The sequence below is a fragment of the Macaca mulatta genome, chromosome 3, assembly GCF_049350105.2.
Source record: "Macaca mulatta isolate MMU2019108-1 chromosome 3, T2T-MMU8v2.0, whole genome shotgun sequence".
Taxonomy (NCBI): Eukaryota; Metazoa; Chordata; class Mammalia; order Primates; family Cercopithecidae; genus Macaca; species Macaca mulatta.
Window position 1 is genome coordinate 105,975,849 of NC_133408.1, and position 23,990 is coordinate 105,999,838.

The window sequence follows — 23,990 nt, forward strand, 5'->3', positions numbered from 1 at the left end:
TACTTGGGAGGCTGAGGTGGGAGGATCAATTGAGCCTGGGAGGTTGAGGCTGTAGTGACCTGTGCTTGCGCCACTGCACTTCAGCCTGGACGACAGGGTGAGATCCTGTCTCAAAAAAAAAAAAAAAAAAAGAAAAAACCCCCAAAACTTGGTGTAATCTCTGGCACACAGCAGAAACTCAGTTACTATTAATAACGTGCAGCATGTTATCAGAGAGTGATGTGAGCCACCGCACCTGACCCATTATCCCCAACTTTGATGACTGGATAATTCTCAAGCCTATAATCTGGCTGGGATTCTGTCCTTTTAACCTTGACCAAGCTTTGGTTGAGATGTAAATTTATTTGGGGGCTGAAGAATGGCCCACAAGTTCTTCCTGTGTTAAAAATCCACTGGGCAGCTTAATAGATCATAGCCTTTAGTATTTTATTTTATAATCTCTTTACATATGTGCCTGCTAGTTATGAGGCTTTTTATCTTCCTGCGTTTGTAAGAAATTCAAGTGTACTTATTCCATTGTTTCATCTTCATATTCTGCCTGGTCACCCAGGATAGGAAGAGGGACAGTGGCTGAAGTTGGCAGACAGTTGTGTCATTCTTGCATTAACAATAAATTTGGTAGTTCTTGTTGGTTCATGTTAGTAAAAGGGCAGGTAGTGCTTCTGTAGTGACTGAAACGATTCGGTCTTTTTCCTTTATTTCTCTCACCCCTTAGTAGCCTAAGTACTTTAACTGAGTCTAAGGATAGTATTAAGGCATCTCCTTTAAAAACGAATAAAAACTGTGCCTATCTCTTTTAAGGGCTAATGAAAAATATGCCTTAAGTCTATTACACTGTTTAGCAAGATATTTTTAGCAACTCCGGAGTGAGTTCCTTGCCTGCTTCAGAGTCAGCTTCATGAATTATTACACTTTAATTTTAATATATACCTGACTTAAAAAATGTAATATATGGTTGCTAATCAATTATTTTTGGAGTTATGCCATTATTTTTTTCTGGAAGTCCATTTGTGAATATTAAAGGATTGCAATTTCCTAGTTTACATTTAAAATATGAGGTTTGCCTGTAATCAGGGAACCATTTTCCATGGTGCATTAAAATGGAAAGGAGGAATACATTTGACTTAAAAATATATTTTCATTTGTGTTATTAGTATTTTTATCTCTCTGGGATATATATGTCTTTCATGAAAGAATCATTGCATCCAACTTAAGTAATTCTAGGAAATTTAAAATACATAGGATGAAGGAATCATCACTTTGGGCATTATATTTATGAGAGATTATGGTGGGAGCCATTTAAGAGAGGATACCTGGCATCGAGTGACCAGCCATCTAAGATTGCAGAGAAAATTGATAGGGAGATTAGGATCAAGAAAAATAATTCATGGGCTTAATAGGTTCTTTAGATCCTATGCCTTCTGGCAAATGGGTTTTCTAAATTAGGGATGGTATCTTGTCCGTGTGTGTGTTTCTGGAAGTTCCCACAGAGCCTGGTGCTCAGCTGAGTAAGTGCTTCAAAAATGAAATGAATGGAAATAAGTTGCCACAGGAGTGATGAGATGAGGCCCTGGGATGCTGAGAGGAAAAATAAAACCAAGGGATTCCAAGATGGGATGAAAACAGCTGAGTGGTTGTATATCAGGGAAAGATGTTAAAATGAAAAGGGGGGGTGCATTTTCAAGGGTGCTTTTGCGGTACTCTTGCTGATAAATGCTGGGAGGGCAGTTCTTGAGTGATTTACAGCAGCAGTAAGATGGCCCATGGTATTCCTCTGATAAAATTAAGTAACAGTCCTTTCCCAGTACCTGCTAAAAATGAGGTAATGGATGGAGTATTCCCCATGTTCTTTTAAACCTTTGGCCTTTGCTATTTTGGGTCAGTACTGAAAACTAACATAAAGTGGTCTCTGCGGAAGTACAGTTATGATAGTTGTTTTAAGTTTAGGGAGTCAGTACTTGACTGAGTTCCACAAAGCTCTGTGGCTCCCCATGCTCAGCTAACAAGTTTGAGAACCGCCGTCCTAGAGTGTTAATGAAACAAAGCTCTCCTGGGACCAGTGAAGAGAGGGTTTCAAGGCAGTTCCTGACAGCCAGCTTAGGAATTGTGTCCTGTAAAAGACAGTTATTATGTTGAGCTTGTTGAGTTCCTGGGGCCAGTAGCTTATCTAACGCTGCTATCTATTCAGTATAGAAGAACCCCATTGCTTTATTTACTCACCTTACCTACCTTTTGAAGCAAACTATCCATGGGGGAGGTTTCTGTTAAGTGGAATTGTGTGAGTGTAACACGAGTGTGTAGACAGCCAGATTCCGGTTGGCAGTGGCCAGGAAGGCAAGTGACTTGTTTTGTTTTGTGAAAATGCTCTTTTTTTTTTTTTTTTTTAGAGCTTGTTTCTGCTTAAAAGCTTTTTCTTTAGCTAGATTATATAAACTATTTGCTTTTCTGAGCTGATTCAGGCAATTAGATGAGTCATAAAGACTGTCATTTCTGGTCTGCCATAGTGATTTTAAAAGTCTACCTGTTTAGAGAAAAAAAAATTATGATGATTCATCTTCATATAATCTGGTACATTTAAAACTTTTAAATTGTTCAGTATACCAATAAGGGACTATATTACATAGGCTCATGGTACCTGAGGCCTAGGCACTGCTGATTGGGAGTACGTTTAGACAAGACCAGAAGGCTGGGAATTAAAAATGGGCTCTCTACCTTATAAAATTTATTTTCTTTGAATGAAGCTACAAATCTTTAACAGGGTATCATTTGGCATTTCTGGATAAAGAGTTGATACATTTTATTTTAATTTAATTAGGAGTAGTGTGAGGGCCATGTGGCCTGGGGAAGGGGCAGAATGGGAATTCTCTTTTTAGACTAAAGTTTAGTAGAAGGTTCAGATGCTGGAAAGTGATGACTGGTGGGGTATGTTTTGTACATTTAGCAAAGTATTCTAAGACATGGAGGCGGCAGTCTGCAAACTAGGATCTCGAAAGATAGCAAGACTTAGAATAGAGATGGAAAGAGCTTTTAAACATAGGTTGGAAGTTCAATAAATGTTAGTTTCTCTGTTCTTTTTTTTTATACTGCAATAGGAAATGATAATAGTTCTGTATTGTGCTTAAGCATATGTGGGTGATGGTGCTGTTTCCTGGATCATTAGGCAGGAAAAATTAGCTCCTGCAATTGAGATCATTCAGCAATTACTTATTAAGTTCATACAGTTATATAAATATCTAAATAAATGGATAGAAAAAATAAACATCTTTATGCACAATTGTGTGCTAGATGCCATGAAAGCAAAGCAGAATAAGCTGCCAGCCCTCCCTCAAGGAGCTTATGGATTCCTTGGGGCAAATGTGCACACAGAAAAACAACCAACAATGCCGAGCACCCAGGGGCCACACCTGAATAGTAGCAAAAACAGAGCTCTAAAGAGGAACCTACCACAGTAGGAGGAACTTCATGCAGGAGCCGACTCCACAAAACTGGACTTCAAGTCTGGTGAGATTCTGAGAAGCATTGAGGAAGATGGAAGGCTTTAAACATGAAGACTGACTTGACTAAAGGCAGGGTTATGAGTGGCAGGTTCTTCTGACAAGTAGGTCTTGCTAAACTGAAGAAGCCTTGTTGAGAGTTGGAAAGAGAATACTGGAAATCTGTTGGAGGCAGACTGTGGTGAGCCAAGGGAGCATGGATTAACTCAGATAAGCAATAAGGGACCCTCTGCAAGTCAAGGGGGTGATTTAGGGAGATTTGCTTAGTTGAGGTGTGAAGGATGGCCTGAAGGGGATGTGACTAGAGAGCAGGAAAATCCACTGGGAAGATGAAGCAGGTAGTTGAGGGTATAGTGATGAGGGCCTGAGTTAGGGTGAGGAAAAGGAAAGGAGAAATGGAATCCAAAACACATCAAGAATAAAGTGACTGGTCCAAGAAAATCCCAGTCTTTCTGTTGTACTTCTGTTGAGAGCCATTCAAGTGGAATATCCTGTCCTGTTGTTATGAATGTTGACCAGATATTTACATTGAGTGAAAATAAGGATACCAAGCCCATAGGGACCATGATTTGAGATTCAAGCTTTTTTTTTTGTTTGTTTAGCAGGGTCCTGCCCCTGCCACTGTTGCTTATGTTTTCCTTTTTTGGTACAAAAGTTTATTTGGTTCTAACTATTTTTTTTCTTTATTTAAAATAGACTCTATCAAGAAGAATATCTAATCCGTACCTTGAACATACGCCTTCCCAGGTATGATTCTTTTCTCTTTTACTGCATTTTCTGAAATAGTGATTGAGAAATTCTGATGTATACTTCTCAAGTTACAGTTGTTCCCTTTGCTCCTGACCACATAGAGTTTTGCAGGGATGCTGCAGTGATCACGTTATCTTCTCCACCTGGGATGACACAGCAAAAGTGTTTGAGATGCTCTGATCATTGTCATGATTCAAGATGTTCACGAACTAGGGAAAAAAATTATTCTCCCATCTTCCAGGTTCTTTACATGAATGAATTGATGTGGCAGAGCACGTACATAAATATGTTATAAATATAATATATCTATTGTTAAAACCACTGTATTTTACAAATAGCGTATATTGTACACTGAGTTTTGTATAAAAGGAGATTTACTTCCTCGTTATTTATCATTGTGTTGCAGTAAAGAATCAATCAACAAAGAGTTGCATTTTTTGGCCAGGTGCGGTGGCTCATGCCTGTAATCCCAGCACTTTGGGAGGCCAAGACGCACGGATCATGAGGTCAGGAGATTGAGACCGATCATCCTAGCTAACACAGTGAAACCCTAACTCTACTAAAAATACAAAAATTTAGCCAGGTGTGGTGGTGGGCGCCTGTAGTCCCAGCTACTTGGGAGGCTGAGGTAGGAGAATGGTATGAACCCAGGAGACACAACTTGCAGTCAGCAGAGATTGCGCCACTGCACTCCAGCCTGGGCGACAAAGCAAGACTGCATCTCAAAAAAAGAAAAAAAAAAAAGTTGCATTTTTTAGGCTAACAGGAGACTGTGAGCTTTGTGAGGGCTGGGATTTTCTCTACCTTCTCCACCACTGTATCCCTACCATCAGGAACAGATGTGACACCTGACAGTTGCTCATTATGTACCTTTTGAATGACTGAGTGAATGAATATTGTATGCTGTCAGGACCAGTCAAGCGTCAGCTGACTCACACCACTTCCTCGATAATATTTTCTGTCATCTGGCTTGTTCAAGCTTTTTTTTTAAAATAGTTTTAACATGTTAAAAAATAATTTCCTTCCCTTCCTACTTCCTTATCAGTTTGTGTTTAGGAGATGATATCAGGAAAATTAAGGAGGTATAAGGATGGGGTGGATGTTCCCAGTCAAATCATAATCATTATATTATCAATTTGTTTGTCTTGAGAGAAGATGTCAAATATTTCGGCCAGGTGCAGTTGCTCACACCTGAAATTCCAGCTCTTTGGGAGGTCTAGGTGGGCAGATTATGTGAGCCCAGGAGTTCAAGACCAGCCTGAGCAGCATGAGGAGACCTGTCTCTACAAAAAAAAAAAAAAAAATACAAATATTAGCTGGGCTTGATGGTGTGTGCTTGTAGTTCCAGCTACTCAGGAGGCTGAGGTGGGAAGATTGATTGAGTTTGGGAAGTCTAGGCTGCAGTGAGCCATGATCTTGCCACTGAACTCCAGCTTGGGTGACAGAGCAAGACCCTGTCTCAAAAAAAAAAAAAAAAAAAAAAAAAAAAATATATATATATATATATATATGTATATGTCTGTGTATATATGCACATGTGTATTGTGTATATGTATATATGTATGTGTGTGTGTGTGTGTGTACATATGTATATATAGTAGGTACATAAAAAGTTTACCAAGAAAAAAGTGAAACTATGTAGGCATGTACCCCCAATATAAATTTTCATAAACCTTAGGAAGGCAGCTTATTTTCACTTAGCCCCCTTTGCTTGTGAAACAGCATTGTGCTTTGGAGGAAGGTGCTAGTTATATAGTAGGAGGTAGTATTATAAAGTGGGACCTAGCCCCCTCTAGATCTAAGAACTACCCTTCTCCATCCTCTAAGAACCAGAGACTCATATGGGAGAATTAGAAGATTAAAAAAAGTAAGTTAAATGAAATTTTTATCTGATAGATGGAATTGTGAAGTAGATGAAACCAGATGCTTGGAATTGGCTGTGAACTCTGCAGTTGAATGAAGCTTAAGAGTAAAGCAGCCTGCTGTCAAATTGTGTCATGGTTCGAGATGTTCGCTAGATAGGGAAGAAAATTGTTTTTCCGTCTTCCAAGACCTGTGTGTGTTTGCATTATCAATGTGCAGACTTAATACATAATATAAATTCTTCAATTTGCTGTATCGATATAAATATTGTATTTAAAAAACAGTGGATGATTTACACTGAAAACTTTGTATAAAAGAAAATTATTTATAGCTGTAGTTAAATAAAGCAGGTTAGCATTTGGAGAATAGTGATAGCTTAGTAGTGTAAGTGGACCGGTAGCTAAAATAAAGTAAGATAGTTATAGGTTTATAGCTATATTGGCTAAAATATGTCTCAACCTTATGGACTTGGTTATCATCATATATATAGAAAAAGAGTATGCTATTGGTAGCTCACAAATTGTCACATTATTCTATATTTACATGACTGTTTGTCTTTTCCATTTAGATTTATGGAGAGAATTCTTCTTGTGCAGGAAGAGCACTGAGGAATATTATTATCGTTCAAGCAGCTGACCTGATAAAGGACAGAGTGAACCTCAAGGGGTTTTACAGGTAACACAGTTTTCTAACACCTTGTCAGAAATTCTCTTTGAGGGAAAAAAACCCAACCTGTGTTAAAAATTGTAACCTTGATCAAAGAGAGGTGGACAATATCAGTAGTAGGAGGGTTGGTTTGTTCTATTGAGGAAACTGGTGGTGACTTTTCATTAAACTTAGTCATGCATTTGTTTACAGTTTGACTCCCGTTCTGAAGTTAGGGTATGGAATTTCCAGCCCCATGTGTGGATGGGCTCCTGAGACAGTCTCTGCTCTGTTTCCTCTGAGACGTGATATTTTGCAGCGGGTGAGGGGGTGGTGCTACATTAGGGACTTTAATAAATATAGATCCCCTCTTTAGGGACCTTATTGAGACCCTGAAAGGATGCCTTGGGCAGAGACCTGCTCTAACTCTCCAGGTGAGAGTGGGCCTCCTCCTTGAGTGTGTAAGGAGCAGGGAGAGACAGGTTGGTATAAATGGCAGGTGTCTACCTTGACAGAGGTATGAGAGTAAACAGTTGGGTAAATGGCCAGTTTTAAAGTTCAGCTGGACCAAGGGCATGGTCACTTAGGAAACTTGGTGTGTATGTTTTCATTTTATGGAACAATTTAAAGAAAAAAACCAAAAGCAAATTATTAGCATTTTGTTTTGCCAGATAAAGATATTAAACCACACCAAATGATACCAAAACTATGACAGAAAACAAAAAGAAAAACCACTACCATTTGTTATCACCATTCTATTTCAAAGAAATGGCATGTAATACCCATCAAAAGTAGGAAGATTACTCAGAATTCATGACACCCAAAAAGTAGAAAGTTCTCAGAATAAAGGATGTTCCTTTATGTTAAATAAACTTAGCTTTATGATAAACTCATTGTAATATTTCTGTTTTTTCTGTTTGCTGGAGATGGAAAATATTTTATCATGGCTTCGGATTTTGGGATAGTAATCCCCAGACTATCAGAGTAAGACCACCGACTCCTTTTGTACTGAGGCATAATTTTTGTATAGTAAAATATGCAAATCTTAAATGTACAGCTTGAACTTCTATTTATTACACACCTGTGTAATCGTTATCCATTTAGCCACTATCCAGATATAGTAGATTTTCATACCTCAGAAAGTTCCTTCTTTTCAGTGCCTCTTTTCAGTCAGTAACCATTCCCTGCAACCATTTTTTAACATCACAAACTTGGCAGAATCTATATTCTTCTGAGCCATTAATTGAGCAAATCCAAAGTGTGATGAGAAACCCCAGTGAATTAACACTTTAAGCACATTTAATCAATCACATTAGCATTTACATAGGTTTTGAAAAATATGCCATAGGCTAGACATGCCTATTCTGTTTACAAATAATGCTTTTGTGTGTATGGAGTCATGGAGCTCTTTAAAAAGCTCCAAGATCTACCGTTTTCCTCCCATTAGGGATTCATAGGCCAAGGTCTGAGAACCATGAGGTTAGAGCCCAGACCAAGTAGACAGGACAGGGAGTAAAAGGGCTGTGGTGGTTGGACTACTTCACATAGAAACTCACTTTAAAAAATAGATGATGGCATCACCTTTAGAAACATCTGCCTTCTCCTTTTTTAAAAGACTAAATTTATATTTGTAAGTCTTTGAGTATAGTCATGAGCAAGCTCACAGGATTCATTTTATTTACATGAGGCCATGTGTAACATTGATCATTATTCTCATTTTTTTCCTCTTTATTGGATCTCCATGGATAGAGATTGAAAAAGGACTGGGAGATGAACATTAATCAGGTTCATGGAAAAAAGCCATCTATCCAAATTAGAAGAGATTTAGGATTTAACGGGAATAGAATGGGGAGAGCATGTGTTTTCCTGTGATCCGGCCAGGGCCACTATTCTTTTCTAATCTAAGGACTGATTAGGTTTAAACATGAAATGCTCATGTGATTACCTAGGGATGAATCATTTTCATTTGTCTGGTAGTAAATTGAGGTAAAATATTCCCCATATACTGCATGAGAACTCACTTTCAAAACTTTGAAATGCTTTCTATTCACTTTGTACTGTAGGAAGAATCACACTGGTTTTTGAGACATCATTTGTTTTGCACAAATGCATCACTAAATACCATCACCTGATTTATTTTAAAGATTAGTGTCTGCATTACTATGAATTAATTGCTAAAAGTCTAACTAGAGACAGGAGGATGCTAAGATAAGTCAAATTTTCCACTCTGGAGATTGGGTAAATTCATGTTTTGTTAAGCAGTCACATGGGCTTTGAGCTGATCACCTCCATATCACAATGTTTCTACCTAGTATTGAAACTGGAGTTAGATCTGCATGTACTTGGAGCAGTTTCTGGATTGAGTGCAAGACTGAAAATATACTGTGGGTAGGAACTGCTGTCTGTGTTTAGATTGCTCTGTTCCAACCGTCTCTGTTTTCTTCCTCACTGCTCTCCCCTAAGTCCTGTGGATTTAGGTATTTTAACCAGATTGTAGCAGGCATGGGGACAAGGCGTTAAATGCAGAGACAATGCCACCTCATTTTGTATGCTTTGGTGATATAAATGATAGTGTATAATTTACTCCTAATGTTTGCCCCGGGGTAGGTGGATGCTTATAAGTGATTTAAAACATAACTTGATAAAGCCAGTGGGGGGAATAGAAAGGGATCACGTGCAACAGAAACAGTAGCTTGCTCTGAGAGTGGGGCTCAGTTTTTAATTAATATTGTCCTGACAGTGCTGTGTTCTGCCATATTGAGTCAGAGCCCTGCCTCCCCAAAACAGAGTGAGCCCTTCCCATTGAGAAGGGAGATCTGGCGGATTGGGGCTTTGAGGTCACCAGCATCACCTGAGAGCCTGTTAGGAATGTGGAATCTGGCCGGGCATGGTGGCTCATGCCTATAATCCCAGCACTTTGGGAGGCCAAGGCGGGTGGATCACCTGAGGTCAGGAGTTCGAGACCAACCTGGCCAACATGATGCAACCCCAGCTCTACTAAAAATATAAAAATTAGCTGGGCGTGGTGGCAGATGCCTATAATCCTAGCTACTTGGGGGGTGAGGCAGGAGAATCACTTGAACCCGGGAGGCAGAATTTGCAGTGAGCCGAGATCGCACTATTGCATTCCAGTCTGGGCAACATGCGTGAAACTCAGTCTCAAAAAAAAAAAAAAAAAAAAGGAATGCGGAATCTGAGGTCCCACCCAGTCTTACCGCATCAGAATCTATACTTTAAGAACATCACCCAGGTGACTCCTAAGCAGAGTTTTGAGAAGCCCTGTTCTAAGAAGCTTCTTCGTTATCACCTGGGAACAAACAAGCAGCTGTATCCATCTAGTCCCCTTTGCAGTTTGACAGTTTAGTTTGTTTAGTGAATGTTTTATTGTGTGCTTTCATAGTCCAGGTGATGTCAGACACTCAGAGCAGGCTAAGGAGCTGCGTTGTTTTGAGAATATGAATTAAGATGATACAGTATTAAATCCATGAGATAAAAGTGCTTTCAAAGCCCTGAGATGCTGGCTAATTGGCAGAGGTGTTGAGGAATTAATTAGTTAATTAACACTTTGAACCTTTAACATGAAAGGTATCCTGTAGAATTAGAAGTTAATCTTGACTGTTTGGTCTAATTGCCTGTTTTGTTGCCATCTGTTTTCTCATTTTCTCTAAAAAAAAATCCATATATGTGACTGTTAATCTTTATGCTGTCTTACGCTAACATGCAACTGAACATGTCTAGAATTGGCTTAATTGCCTTAGAGTATCTTTCAAATGTGACACTTCACCAAATATATTCTAGCTTTTGATGAAAAGCTAGGATTTTTGATCAAATATCTCAGCAGAAAAGTTTACTACTTTATTTTTCTTCACCCCAGAAAATGTAGCATCCATGGCAGTTCATATTGTTGGTTGTGGTGTGATTCTAGGGTATTTGTAAGTATGCCAATCATAAGAGAACAAAATAGGCAGTATTTTTCTACTTTAGAAATACAAATAAATGTTGGCATCTCTTGGTCCTTCAGTACTGCATATAAAGATAGTCATTATATGATACATTATTTAAAAAAAAAAAAACATTTTGGCCAGGCACTTGGCTCATACCTATAATCTCAGTAGTTTGGGTAGCCGAGGCAGGTGGATCACTTGAGCTCAGGAGTTGGAGACCAGTGTGGGCAACATGGCGAAACTCAGTCTCTACAAAGAACAAAATTAGCCAGTAGTGAGCACCTGTACTCCCAGCTACTCAGGAGGCTTAGGTGGGAGGATCTCTCAAGTCTAGGAGGCAGAGTTTGCGGTAAGTTGAGATTGCGCCACAGCACTCCACCCTGGGTGACAGAACATGACCCTGAAGCAAAAAAAATTTTTTTTCATGATCTTTTCTCATAAGGGAGAGTGAAATTTTATAAAATTTCTGCAAATGACAAAACATTTCAGAAGTTTTTCTTTTTGTTTTCCCCCTGAGGCTCATCTGTATTTGAAAAGTAGGCATGATGATACTGCCTGTAATACCCGGGTTATGACATTTTTTTGAATATAGTTGTATGTTTTAAGACAGATTACAAAGGTAATTTCTCATGCATGGTTAGTGGAATCCAACACATCTGGGTTTATAGTTATGTGACCTGGGCTGCTTAACTAGTTACATGGATTATATTAAAAAGATTAACAATCAAATTTATTGTTCTTAGAGTAAACTTTAGGTTCAGTCTTTGTTTGAAGAGTAGCAAACAAAACTCTATACTACTGACTATGGTCCCAATTTTGTCTAACCTTGGAATTATTTTGTTCTCAAAAGGACTAGATAAAAATATATAAATAGTTGAACCAAAGTTTATCACCACCAACTTGAGGTATGTAGCTTACCAAGGTAAAAGCATTATCTTTATATAAAAGGCTGCTAAATGTATTCCTTCTTTTTTCAAACAAGTATATTTTGAGAACTTACTGTGTATTGTGGACTGTTCTAATTGTTGGGAATTAATAGTGAGTTATATAAAGTCCCTGCTCTCCTGAAAATTTTTCTCTAGTGGGAGAAGCAGATATTGTTCATTTGTAAAGATATATACTTATTAAATGTTAAGTGATTTGATGAAAAAGTAGAAGACAATTTGACTCTTGTTTCCCTAAGGAAGCGATATTTGAACTTTAATCTGAAAGATGAATAAGAGGTATATGCCATTTATTCTTGGGTTGCTTGTTTAAAAAAAGCAAGCTCATGAAAGGAAAGGTATTATATATCAATTTTTTTGGCAAACGAATGTCAGCAATATCTTACTGTGAATGGCTTTGCTTTTGTTCAGGAGGAGCTGCGTTGGGTCAGAACTGGTAGACTGGCTTCTAGAACACTGTCCTTTTGTCCAGTGCAGATCTATGGCCATAGGAGTCTGGCAACTCCTACTGGACATGGGAATTATGTTATCAGGTTAGTATTATGTCTTGAAGGCACAGCATCATTATTTTAGTAAGCTATCAGACAAAAATACACTTGATTTTCTAGAGGATGTTGCAATCTGGATGGAAATTATTTTTGAAGATAAATATTTGTATTCTCTCTTATTTTCTAAGTGACAGGTCATCTTTTGATTCACTTATTTCTCTTAGACTTCTTGTAAAAATTATTAGATACTTGCTGATTCATAGACTAGTAATACCTGTAGGAGTCCTTCCTCTACCTCCTTTCTTCTGAACTCAAAAATGCTGCTTACAAACTTTTTTCAAAATCAGTGACATCTTTAGTGTGTGATTTATCTTGTACTTAGGATAATCATCAGAAACTGATTTTATGAGTGGGATGTTATGCCATTTTAATTCACTAAGTAATCATGAACGCTTAGAGATATGACCTATGAAAATTAGCTGTTTAGACTGAACAGAAAATAAATGTTAACTGGGAACTAAAATAGATGATGGATATCTCTTTTCTTAGTTGAGCCCAGAGAATTGAAGGATTAGAAACTGAGCAATCTGGATTCTTTATTTAGCCTAGTCTCTCAGCTGCTAGATGGTCACCGAAAAGCCCTTTTTTCCCTATAGGTAATAAATATCAAGGGCATACCCCTAGTCCTGTTGTGAAACAATGGTACAGATATGGATGTGGGTGTAATCTTAGTCAATAGTACCTAGCACCTAATACTCTTATTTATAAAATTAGTTAACTACCTTTGAGGAATGGAGGTATTATTAGCATATTGATAGTTTCAGGGTTTTGGTTAGCAAAACATTTTGTACTAGTGCTTTTTGGAAAAATCTCCAGCTCTTGATTCCTTTAAAGCAGGATTTCCCACCTTGGTAGTATTGACATTTGGGTTAGATAATTCTTTGTTGTGAAGGGCTGTCCTGTACATTGTAGGGTTTTTTTTTTTTTTTTTTTTGAACAGCATCCCTTTCTTCCACCCTCCAATACCAGTAGCACCTTGCCCTCCAAATGTAACAACCAAAAATGTCTAGACATCACCAAATATCCCCTGGGGGAGGCACAGTCACCCTTAGTTAAGAACCATTGATCTAAAACTTGCCATTGTGTTGTATTTCTGTATTACTAAATTAATTCAATATACTAATTTGCTTTGGGACACTAAAAAAGATTTCTCCCTATCCTCTTTGAATTGTTATTGATTTTGTCTGCACCTGTCTCTGAAGTAGAAAAAATATAAAATACATGTGAATATGCTGGCCAGAACTTCTAGTAGTAAAAATAGACTAGCCAGTAAGTCCTTTCTACTTCAATGGGATTATAAACATGAATGAGCTTAGAATGTGTAATTATAGTCTTAACCCTGATTTCTCCCAATTATTAGGGCTTTCAGTTTATCATTTGGATTATTGCTGTCTGAGTAATATCCTTTAAAAAACTGATCTGTACATTTTTTGTTTCAAACAGTGGACCAGCATCTATACTTTCAAGATACTTATGTTTTCTACCAGTTTTCCTCTGATGAATGTAGCTACTTGTACTGTGAATTTGAAAGAGAAGAAGAATGGCAAAATGGTGTCAAGCTTTTACTGCAACTTGTGCCTCTCATTCCTGCTAGAGCTGGCATCTGTGAGCTGTAAGTAGATGCTCTCTTGTGCCATTGTATTCTTACACTTAGACAACATTTACCATGTCCAGGGACTATATTCTGCTCTTTAAGATCACTGTCTCATTTAAGAGGGAGTTACTGTCCCTATTTTTCAGATGCACATTTAGAAAGATAAAATAAATTGTGGAAAATTAAATCCAGCTAATAAATGACTGGTATTCAAATCCCAGAAGCCCATGCCTCACCATCTGTACCATGTGGTCTCTAAATTATCATCGTTATAGGAGTAGGTGATCTAAATTAGGAAAAAACATATGATTGGGCTGAAGTTGGAATAAAATAATAACTCCCATCCTATTTGCTATCCAAGTCGTGACTTTCCTAAGAGCTCAACAGAATGTTTCTGAAAATAATCTAGAAGCAACATTTGGCAAATTAAAACACGTGAATCATTATCGCATGAAGATACTGAGTCACTATATGATTAAAATGAATTAAAATTAATTAGGGAAGGCTTGAGAACAGGACTTGAGTCATGATGTGGTGATTCTGACATACCTTTGTTTATCCATGGTGATAGCTTATTTTAGAATTATGAGTTATGGATTAAAATATCAGTTAAAAACTTTTACTTATGCAGAACACTTCAGTTTCCAGAATGCTCTCCCGTATTGTTGACTCTTTCAATTCCATGATATTAGCAGGCCAAGTGGTATGGTCTTTATGTCATAGATAAGAAAGTAGGTTCAGAGAGAAATACCTGTATAACCATAACAAGGGCAACTCTTATTAGTTAAAGAAAAATGACAATTGACTGTTGAGGAGGAGGCAGAGCAAGATGAGGGAATTGAAGTCTCCACCAATTGTCCCCCAGGCAAGGACACTAATTTAATAACTGCCTACACAGAAAAAAACACTTTCGTAAGAACCAAAAATCAGGTGAGCACTCATAATACCTGGTTTTAGTTCCATATTGCTGAAAGGAGCACTGAAGAGATAGAAAAAACAGTCCTGAGTCACTGATACCACCTTGCCCCCACCATTTACACCAGCATGTACAATAGTCACAAATAAAATTAAATACCTAGGAACTAACCAAAGAAGTGAAAGATCTCTGTAATGAGAATTGTGAACACTGATGAAAGAAATTCAAGAGGACACCAAAAAAGGAAAAAATATTTCATGTTCATGGATTAGAATAATCAATATTGTTAAAATATCCATACTACCAAAGCAATCTACAGATTCAGTGCAATCCCAACCAAACTACCAATGGCATTCTTCCCAGAAATAGAAAAAACAATCCTAAAATTTTTTTTTTTTTTTTTTTTTTTGAGACGGAGTCTCGCTCTGTCGCCCAGCCCAGGCTGGAGTGCAGTGGCGCGATCTCGGCTCACTGCAAGCTCCGCCTCCCGGGTTCACGCCATTCTCCTGCCTCAGCCTCCCGAGTAGCTGGGACTACAGGCGCCCACAACCGCGCCCGGCTAATTTTTTGTATTTTTAGTAGAGACGGGGTTTCACCGTGGTCTCGATCTCCTGACCTTGTGATCCGCCCACCTCGGCCTCCCAAAGTGCTGGGATTACAGGCGTGAGCCACCGCGCCCGGCCAACAATCCTAAAATTTATATGAAACCACAAAAGATCTGGAATAGCCAAGGCTACCCTAAGCAAAAACAACAAAACTGGAGGAATCACATTACCTGACTTCAGATTATGCTACAGAGCTATAGTAACCAAAACAGTGTGGTAATTGCATGAAAACAGGCACACAGATCAATGGAACAGAATGGAGAACCCAGAAACAAACCCACACACCTACAGTGAACTCATTTTCAACAAGGTACCAAGACATACACTGGGGAAGACACAGTCTCTTTAATAAATGGTGCTGGGAAAGCTGGCTATCCATATGCAGAAGAATGAAACTAGACCCCTGTCTCTCACCATATATAAAAATCTAATCAAAATGGTTTAAAGACTTTTAGAGCTCAAACTATGAAACTACAAGATTGGGGAAAATTTTCAGGAAATTGATCTGGGTAAAAATTTCTTGAGCAATACTCCACAAGCACAGGCAACTAATGCAAACATGGACAAATGGGATCACATTAAGTTGAAAATCTTCCTGCACAGCAAGGATACAATGAACAAAGTGAAGAGACAACCCACAGAATGGGAGAAAATATTTGCAAGCTACCTATCTGGCAAGTGATTAATGACCAGAATATATAAGGAACTCAAATAACTCTATAGGAAAAAATCTAACGATTCAATTTTAAAATGGGCAAAAGATCTGAATAGACATTTATCAAAAAAAGACATACAAATGACAAACAGGTTTATGAAAAGATGTTCAATACCACTGATCATCAGAGAAATGCAAATCAAAACTACAGTGAGATATCATTTCACCCCAGTTAAAATGGCTTATATTCAAAAGACAATGTCTTATGTTCAAAGACTGCAATTATAAATGCTGGGGAGGATGTAGAGAAAAGGGAACTCTTGTACACTGTTGGTGGGGATGTAAATTAGTACAACCATTATGGAGAACAGTTTGAAGTTTCTCAAAAAAGTAAAAATTGAGCTACCATAGTATCCAGCAGTCCCACTGCTGGGTGTATACCCGAAAGAAGGGTTATATATAAAAAAGATACCTGCACTCCTATGGTTATTGTATCACTGTCCACAATAGCTGAGATTTGGAAGCAACTTCATCATCTATCAACAGATGAATGGATAAAGAAAATGTGGTACATATACACAATGGAGTACTATTCAGCCTTGAAAAAGAATGAGATATAGTCATTTGCAACAACATGGATGGAATTGGAGGGCATTATGTTGAATGGCATAAGCCAGGCACAGAAAGACAAACATTGCATGTTCTTATTTGTGGGCTCTAAAAATGAAAGCAATTGAACTCATGAACACAGTAGAAGGATGGTTACCAGAGGCTAGGAAGGGTAATTGTGGGTTAGTGGGGAGGCGTGGATGGTTAATGGTTACCAAAAATGTTGGAAAGAATGAATAAGGCCCACTCTTTGATAGCACAACAGGGTGACTATACTCAATAATAACCTAATTGTACATTTTAAAATAGCTTAAAGAGTGCAGTTGGATTCTTTGTAACTCAAAGGATAAATGCTTGAGAGGATAGGTATCCCATTCTCCTTGATGTGCTTATTTCACACTGCATGCCTGTATCAAAACATCTCATGTACGCCATAAATATATATACCTACTATGTACCCAGAAAAATAAAAAAAGAGAAAAAATAAAATATGTTAAATGACAATACTGATAGTTAATATGGACTATTTTTAGGAGAATAAATAAGTTTCAGAATATTAATGAGACTGTGCTAATAGAAAGGTTGATTGTAGAGAATGTATTTTATGTCAGGCACTGTGCTAAATGCTTTATATTCATTATTTTACTTTCAGGAGAATGTTATAAGACAGGTACTATTATTATCTCTATTAAATAAGAGAGGAAATTAGGTCAGAGATCGGGTAACCCGTCCAAGGTCACACAAGGATTAAGTGGAGTTTCAGTGTTTGAATCTGTGTGTATCTGGCTTTAATGACTGTCCTTTTAACACCTGATATTATGTGTCCTTCCCCAGAAGTTATGGGGATCATTCTAGGACCCCTTCCTATAAAATTATAAACAGAAACTATAAAAGTGTTAAGCTCTAGTGAAATGATTATGGATTTCCCATCACCACTGTCTATAAAGGGCCTTGCAATAGGAAAGCAGAATTCAGATATCATTCAATTGGTCTGACTCTAGGAAATGTCCTTTATTGTGATATGCTCTTAATATAGGTCAGAAGAGTCCTGAGAAAAGTCAAGGAGCAGTTCAATGAACTTTAACAAGCTTCCTAAAAAGGAGTGACATAGTTTTAAACCAGAGGTGGCTGTGGCTGGCTGTGACTGTTTGGGACTGGTGTTCTCCAGCAGCTCCTCTCAGCCTTTCCTGTCCTGCACACAAGATGGAGGTGTGCATAATCCCATGGGCGTGCCCAGATTCACCGGGGCATAGGACTGTGGAAATAAACTTGCAAGCTGTCCTCGTGATTTAACTCCACCTCCTTCTCCCCCATTCGGAAAACAAATTGGAATGCCAGTGAAATGACCTTGTTATAGAGAAACCCTGGGTCTACTCTAATTTCTAAAAATGAAAAATTTTTAAATTTTCTTCCTAATAGTAACTCCAGATTACTTGCAGTCTTTTGTCATACTGATTACTGTAAACACAAATCTTAGGCTCTGGAGTTGAGAATTGCTATATAGCATGCCATGTTTATCAGCAAGTTTTTTCTGTTGGTGTCAATTTGTGCATTTGGGAGTAGTAACTGACTTGTACAGAAACATTGTTATTGGGGAACCTATGGACCTGTCTGTTCTAAAGTACTAAATACATAAAGATAAAATTATTGAACCATTGCAGGTCTCTTCTAGAGAGAGACAGTATATACCTTTTTTTTTTTTCAATACTACAATCATAAGCCAACTTTTATGTTATGGTAGAATGTTTTTGGCCTAATTTTGGAGAGCTAAGCTTTGGCTTATCTAGACTTGGAATAAACTATGATCAGAGAAAAGATGTCCATGGACATTGTCCTCATTCAGTTGCATTGTCACAGTACTTTCTGTGGTTGCACATGCATGATCCTATCCCATTCTTTTCACCCGTAGCCCACACCTCTTTACTTCCTCATGCCAGTGTGATACTCTTGCTCTTTCCTCTGCTCTTGCCTTTTCCCAGTCAAATTCTACCCAACCCTCAAGGGGAAGCCCAAGTCCTGCCTTGACCACAAAACTTCCATGATGTCTCCAGTCCATGTTATTACTGCTTTCGGTAACTTACTGCTCTTGCATTTTATATTAAAAAAAAAAAAAAAAATCCATGCTTCCATGTCATTCTTAGTTCTATGATGCTTTGTTTCTATCCATTTTATTCAAGTGCCCTCTTGATTCTTACATTGTCCATTCATTTGTGAAAACCCAATTTTGTGTTCCTTTTAATAACCTTTTTGACATTTAAAGGCTACTGATACCTACCTGTGTTAGCCTATCTACATTAGTCCCCTCTAATTTGCTATCTTCTAAGTGTCTTCAAAATAATGCAAGGAAACCATTTAATGTCTCTAAGTAAACACAATTTTGTTCCATATAAATGCATTTCTAAAAATAGTAAAGGGGATTTTTCTCATTTAAGAAAGAATCTTTAAAGCAGGAGGGGAAATGAAACTGTTGCAAGGTTTTTAAGCTACTTTGAAGAAACAGAATTTTATACAAAATAACTTTTATACCCAAACCGAATAGATAATTAGAAAAAAGTGACTGAATCGGTTGTCAAGGGTACTATCTCTGGGGGAAAAAAGAACAGTTATGGTATCTCCTTCCAACAGAGAGCCAAATCAAGTTATCCAGAATGTACTGTTTCTAGCTCTTTTATTTTAAGCAGAGAGTCAGGGAAGAATTGGTGAAGAATGATGAAATAACAGTGTAGGAAAAGGCAGCCTAATAATTCCCTTGGGACTGGTAAGATGCTTGTAACACTACCTTGTTTGGGCTTTTAGGCTGTGAGGGAGCTTGACTATTTCAATTCAGCTGTGGTTATAGCATCTCCCAGCTTGCCAGGGGTGGGAGTGGGTAGGGCTTTGAATAGACAGTCTGTGAAGCTTGAATGCATAAAACTGTATCCTACCACTTACACAATAGTTAACATTTATGCTGTGATTAAGACAGAGGACTGCTAAAATTTAACTCATATTACGCTCAAATATGGAAAGAAAATGTAGCTTCTTTGTTTTTCTCTAAGTGATCTGATGTTTGTCTACATGAACCGCTATCCTGCAGAATGGCCAATAAAAAAAAAAAGGAGTTGGGGGAAGAAGCACCCTTTAGTAAAGTTATTCTAATACAGGAATTTAAAAAGTCTCTCTAGTTAATGTTTTAGTGTCTTTTAGTAAAAGAGCCCAGTCTCTGTATTTCTCTCTGTTTTTCAAGGTAGCCTCTGGGTACATGGTGAGTGGTCTGGGCGCCTTAACCTTGGCAGAGAAGGACAGGGGAGGCTCTCCTGTCAGAGTAGGCATTTTTTCGTCCTCACTAGTCTTGTGAGTGGATGGGCAGCCAGCTCCTTTGTGCCCCTGAGATATAACTGTTCTTGGCATTCTGTTGGCGTCTGCTGTTGGAGCATGGGGCTGGTGTAAGTTGGGTGTCAGCTTGATTAATGCCTGGTGGTGCCGCCTGGCTGATTGGCCTTCCTAGATGTCTGTTGGCATTGCTGATGCTCCTAAGGTCTGGCTGTGGCTCCCATATGCACCCTGTTAAGCCTCATGGCTTCTGCTGAAACAACCCCCTGTCTGTCCTGACTGGCTAATATTACTGTGATAAAAAGATTTTACCAAACATGCTGCCTGTCGCCACTTGGCTGACACTTCTGAAAAGTTCACAAATTTAGCTTCAGACATATTGGTATCCACAAGGGATTTACAAGATTGTGGAATTTGCTTCTCTTAATGTTTAGGTGAGGAAGAGGAAGAGGGAGCAGAGGGTCTGGGAAAAGACAACCACTTGTCACCTGCACTGCGTGGAGTGACTTACTCACCAGGCATCTACTGATCTTAAGCTTCCGTGTTTGGGCCTGTGAGGGATATGACGATATGTAAATAATGTAAGGCCTTCAGCGACTAACAGGGGTTGAGCTCAGTTCATATAGATAACAAGCTGGGAAGTTGGGTGCCACAAGTGATACCTAGGAGCTTATCACGAAGATTCTGAAGCTGTGGGAAAAAAACCAAAATTATTTCCTGAGAAATGAAAATATTTCGTACAGTTAATTTCTAAATTTATAAAAAAAATCTGTAATTACTTTGTGGAATATTCAGCTCTTCCCAACTTTTGAAAATTAGTTTTTGTTATAGGTTATTCCTGTCTTTTGTGTTTTCTACATTTTCATTATCTTATTACATTTAAGAATAGAACTGACATGCATATTTTCAGCCTATCTACTCTTAATTTTTTCCCTGAAAACCTTGACTTTTTGGCCTCTTGTTTATGAGACGTTAACTATGGCAAGATAACGAATTCCATTGAAGAGTCTTATGAAGAATAATCTACTGATGGAGCTACAGCTTCAGGCCAAGATGGAGCAAGTCTACTATCTCTTGTATTGATTACAGCTGAAACCTCTAGATAAAATACAGACAATAACTACCCGAGGCCTCTCGAAAGTAAATAAAAGCAGGCAGATTATGGAACGAAGTGAAACTTTGGAGAAGTGACCTACACTGGTGTGAGTTTTCCCTTTTCGTTTCTTTTATTTCACAGCTTTGCCTCAAAGGCAGGCCCCAGCTGTAGAATGGGAGATCAGTGGTGGCACAGTTGTCAAAATCTATAGTAGAAACCTCATATTTCTGGCAAGAAAAATCAGGAAAATGGGCCCCTATAGTTTTGAAGAGTGTGATGGGATGGGGTGGATGGAGAAATCCTTGTCTTGATTCTCCTTTTTTCTTACAGGTTTGTCCCAGGTTCAGAGCTCTGTGGTGGTGGCAGTGCAGGCAGATAATAGACAAGGAGAAACTCTGTTTGGTTTTGGTCAGAGCTGGGCAGAGGAGCCGCAGCTAGTCTGAGAGTATAGGGGAGTCCAGGAGAGGAGAAACCTAGGGAAGCGATTCATTAATTTTGTGTATGAACTATACAAATGTGAGTTTCCTGAGATGGACATCTGTGGGACAGACCCAAGGTACCATGGAAAAGGCATTGAAAACTGAACTGCAGCTGGAATCATTGAGGCTGTAGAGCATTATGTTCAAAATGGCCAGAATATAATACAGAATTACTTGACACAAAATAATCAGAAAAATATGACCATTTGTCAAAGGAAAAACAAGTAATGTCAACCCTGAGATGACTCAGATATTGGAATTATTAAAGACTTGATAACAGCTATTTTAACTATGCCCCATTAAGTAAACAAATTTCAAATGAATAGAGAGATAGAAGTTCTTAGTCAAGAAATAGAAAATAAAAAAAAAATGTAGTTTTAGAACTGAAAAATATACCTGAAGTTAAAAATTTGTTGAATTGGTTCAATAGCAAAATAGAGGTGACCTGAAGATAGATCATTATAATTATCCAGTGTGCAGGACAAGAAAAAAAAAAAATTGAAAAAGATGAATAGTCTCAGGGATTTGGTGGACAGTGTAGTAAAGTCTAACACATGTTGGCATCCCAGGAGAGGACAAAGAGATTGGTGCAGAAAAAAAACTTTTTTTTTTTTTTTTTGAGACGGAGTCTGGCTCTGTCGCCCAGGCTGGAGTGCAGTGGCTGGATCTCAGCTCACTGCAAGCTCCGCCTCCCAGGTTCACGCCATTCTCCTGCCTCAGCCTCCCGAGTAGCTGGGACTACAGGCGCCCGCCACCTCGCCCGGCTAGTTTTTTGTATTTTTTTAGTAGAGACGGGGTTTCACCGTGTTAGCCAGGATGGTCTCGATCTCCTGACCTCGTGGTCCACCTGTCTCGGCCTCCCAAAGTGCTGGGATTACAGGCTTGAGCCACCGCACACGGCCCAGAAAAAAACTTTTAAAGAAATAATGGCCAAAAGCTTCCCAAATTCCGTGAGAGACAAATCTGTAGATTCAAGAGGTCCAGTGAACCCCAAACAGGAGCACTCAGAGAAACACACTGCTAGATACTTAAAAACAACTAAGAAACAAATAATGAAAATATCTTGGAAGTAGCTAGAGTAATATGACACGTTACCTACAGGAGGAATAATGATTCAAATAATTAGAGGTTTTATGTTAGAAACCATGGAGGCCAGAAGTTAGTGGAAGAAAGTCTTCAAAGTGTGTGTGTGGCGGGGTGGGGAGTGGGGAGAAAACTGTCAATCCTCTACAGTGAAAATAGTTTTTAAAAATGGAGGTGAAATAGACATTTTCAGATGAAGGAAAACTAACAGAATTTGTTACTAGCTTACCTTTTCTAAAAGAAATCTAAAGGAAAATTTTCAGGTTGAATAGAAACAGTATCAGAGGGAAAGTTGGAAATTCAGGAATAAAGGAAAAGCTACATAAGTGGTAGATTAACTACCTATGGTCCTTCAAGAAGAATCTGAATAGAATTATGTATACTAAAGTAATTGAATTTGTAGTTGATACACTTCAAACAAGGAAACAATGGGCTTACTTAAGTTTACTGACAGATTTAACTAAACATTTAAAAAATAAGTTATGTCATTTCTCCCATCCAAGTACAAACCAGGCCCAATCCTGCTTAGCCTCTGAGATGGGACAAGATCGGGCACCGTCAGGGTTGTATGGCCATAGACAAATTATGTCATTTCTATACAGTCTCTCAGAAAATTGAAGAGGAGTGACTGTTTCACATTCATTTTATGAGACCAGCACTGTCATGACAGATTTCAGAGAAAGAAAACAACAAGGCCAGGTGCAGTGGCTCATGCCTGTAATCCCTGCACTTTGGGAGGCCAAGGTGGGCGGATCACATGAGGTCAGAAGTTTGAGACCAGCCTGACCAACATGGAGAAACCCCATCTCTACTAAAATACAAAAAAATTAGCCGGGCGTGGTGGCGTGTGCCTGTAATCCCAGCTACTCGGGAGGCTGAGGCAGGAGAATTGCTTGAACTGGGGTGGCAGAGGTTGCGGTTAGCCAAGATTGCACCATTGTACTCCAGCCTGGGCAACAAGAGTGAAACTCCGTCTCAAAAAAAAACAAAAACAAAAACAAAAAAAAAAAACAAACAATGTGACTCATTAGTATAGACACAATCTTCCTCATGTATAAAAATTATAAATACATTATGAAAAAGGGAAGTTTACCCCAGGAATCCAAGGAAGGCTCAACACTCAGAAATCATTTGATGTAATTCACCATATTCACCGACTAAAAATAGACAAATTATATGATAAATTTCATAGATGCAGAGAAAGAATTTGAGAAAATTTAAACCTTCATGATAAAAATTCTCAGAAAAATAGAAATGTAAGAGAACTTCCTCAATCTGATAAGACTTTATACAAAACCCATAGCTTGCATCATACTTTTTTTTAAATTATTTTTATTTTTATTATTATTATTATTATGCTTGAAGTTCTAGGGTACATGTGCATAACGTGCAGGTTTGTTACATATGTATACTTGTGCCATGTTGGTGTGCTGCATCCATCAACTCGTCAGCA

At 38.3% G+C, this 23,990-nt stretch overlaps 1 protein-coding gene across 1 annotated transcript in view; it reads left to right on the forward strand.

The window, feature by feature from the left end:
• Window positions 1-23,990, forward strand: part of RAPGEF5 (Rap guanine nucleotide exchange factor 5) — a 243,076-nt gene that overhangs the window by 33,589 nt on the left and 185,497 nt on the right. The window contains 4 exon segments of the mRNA NM_001194158.3: window positions 4,191-4,241; window positions 6,676-6,782; window positions 12,052-12,173; window positions 13,632-13,800. Coding sequence (NP_001181087.1) covers window positions 12,122-12,173; window positions 13,632-13,800 — 221 coding nt within the window. The 5' untranslated portion in view covers window positions 4,191-4,241; window positions 6,676-6,782; window positions 12,052-12,121.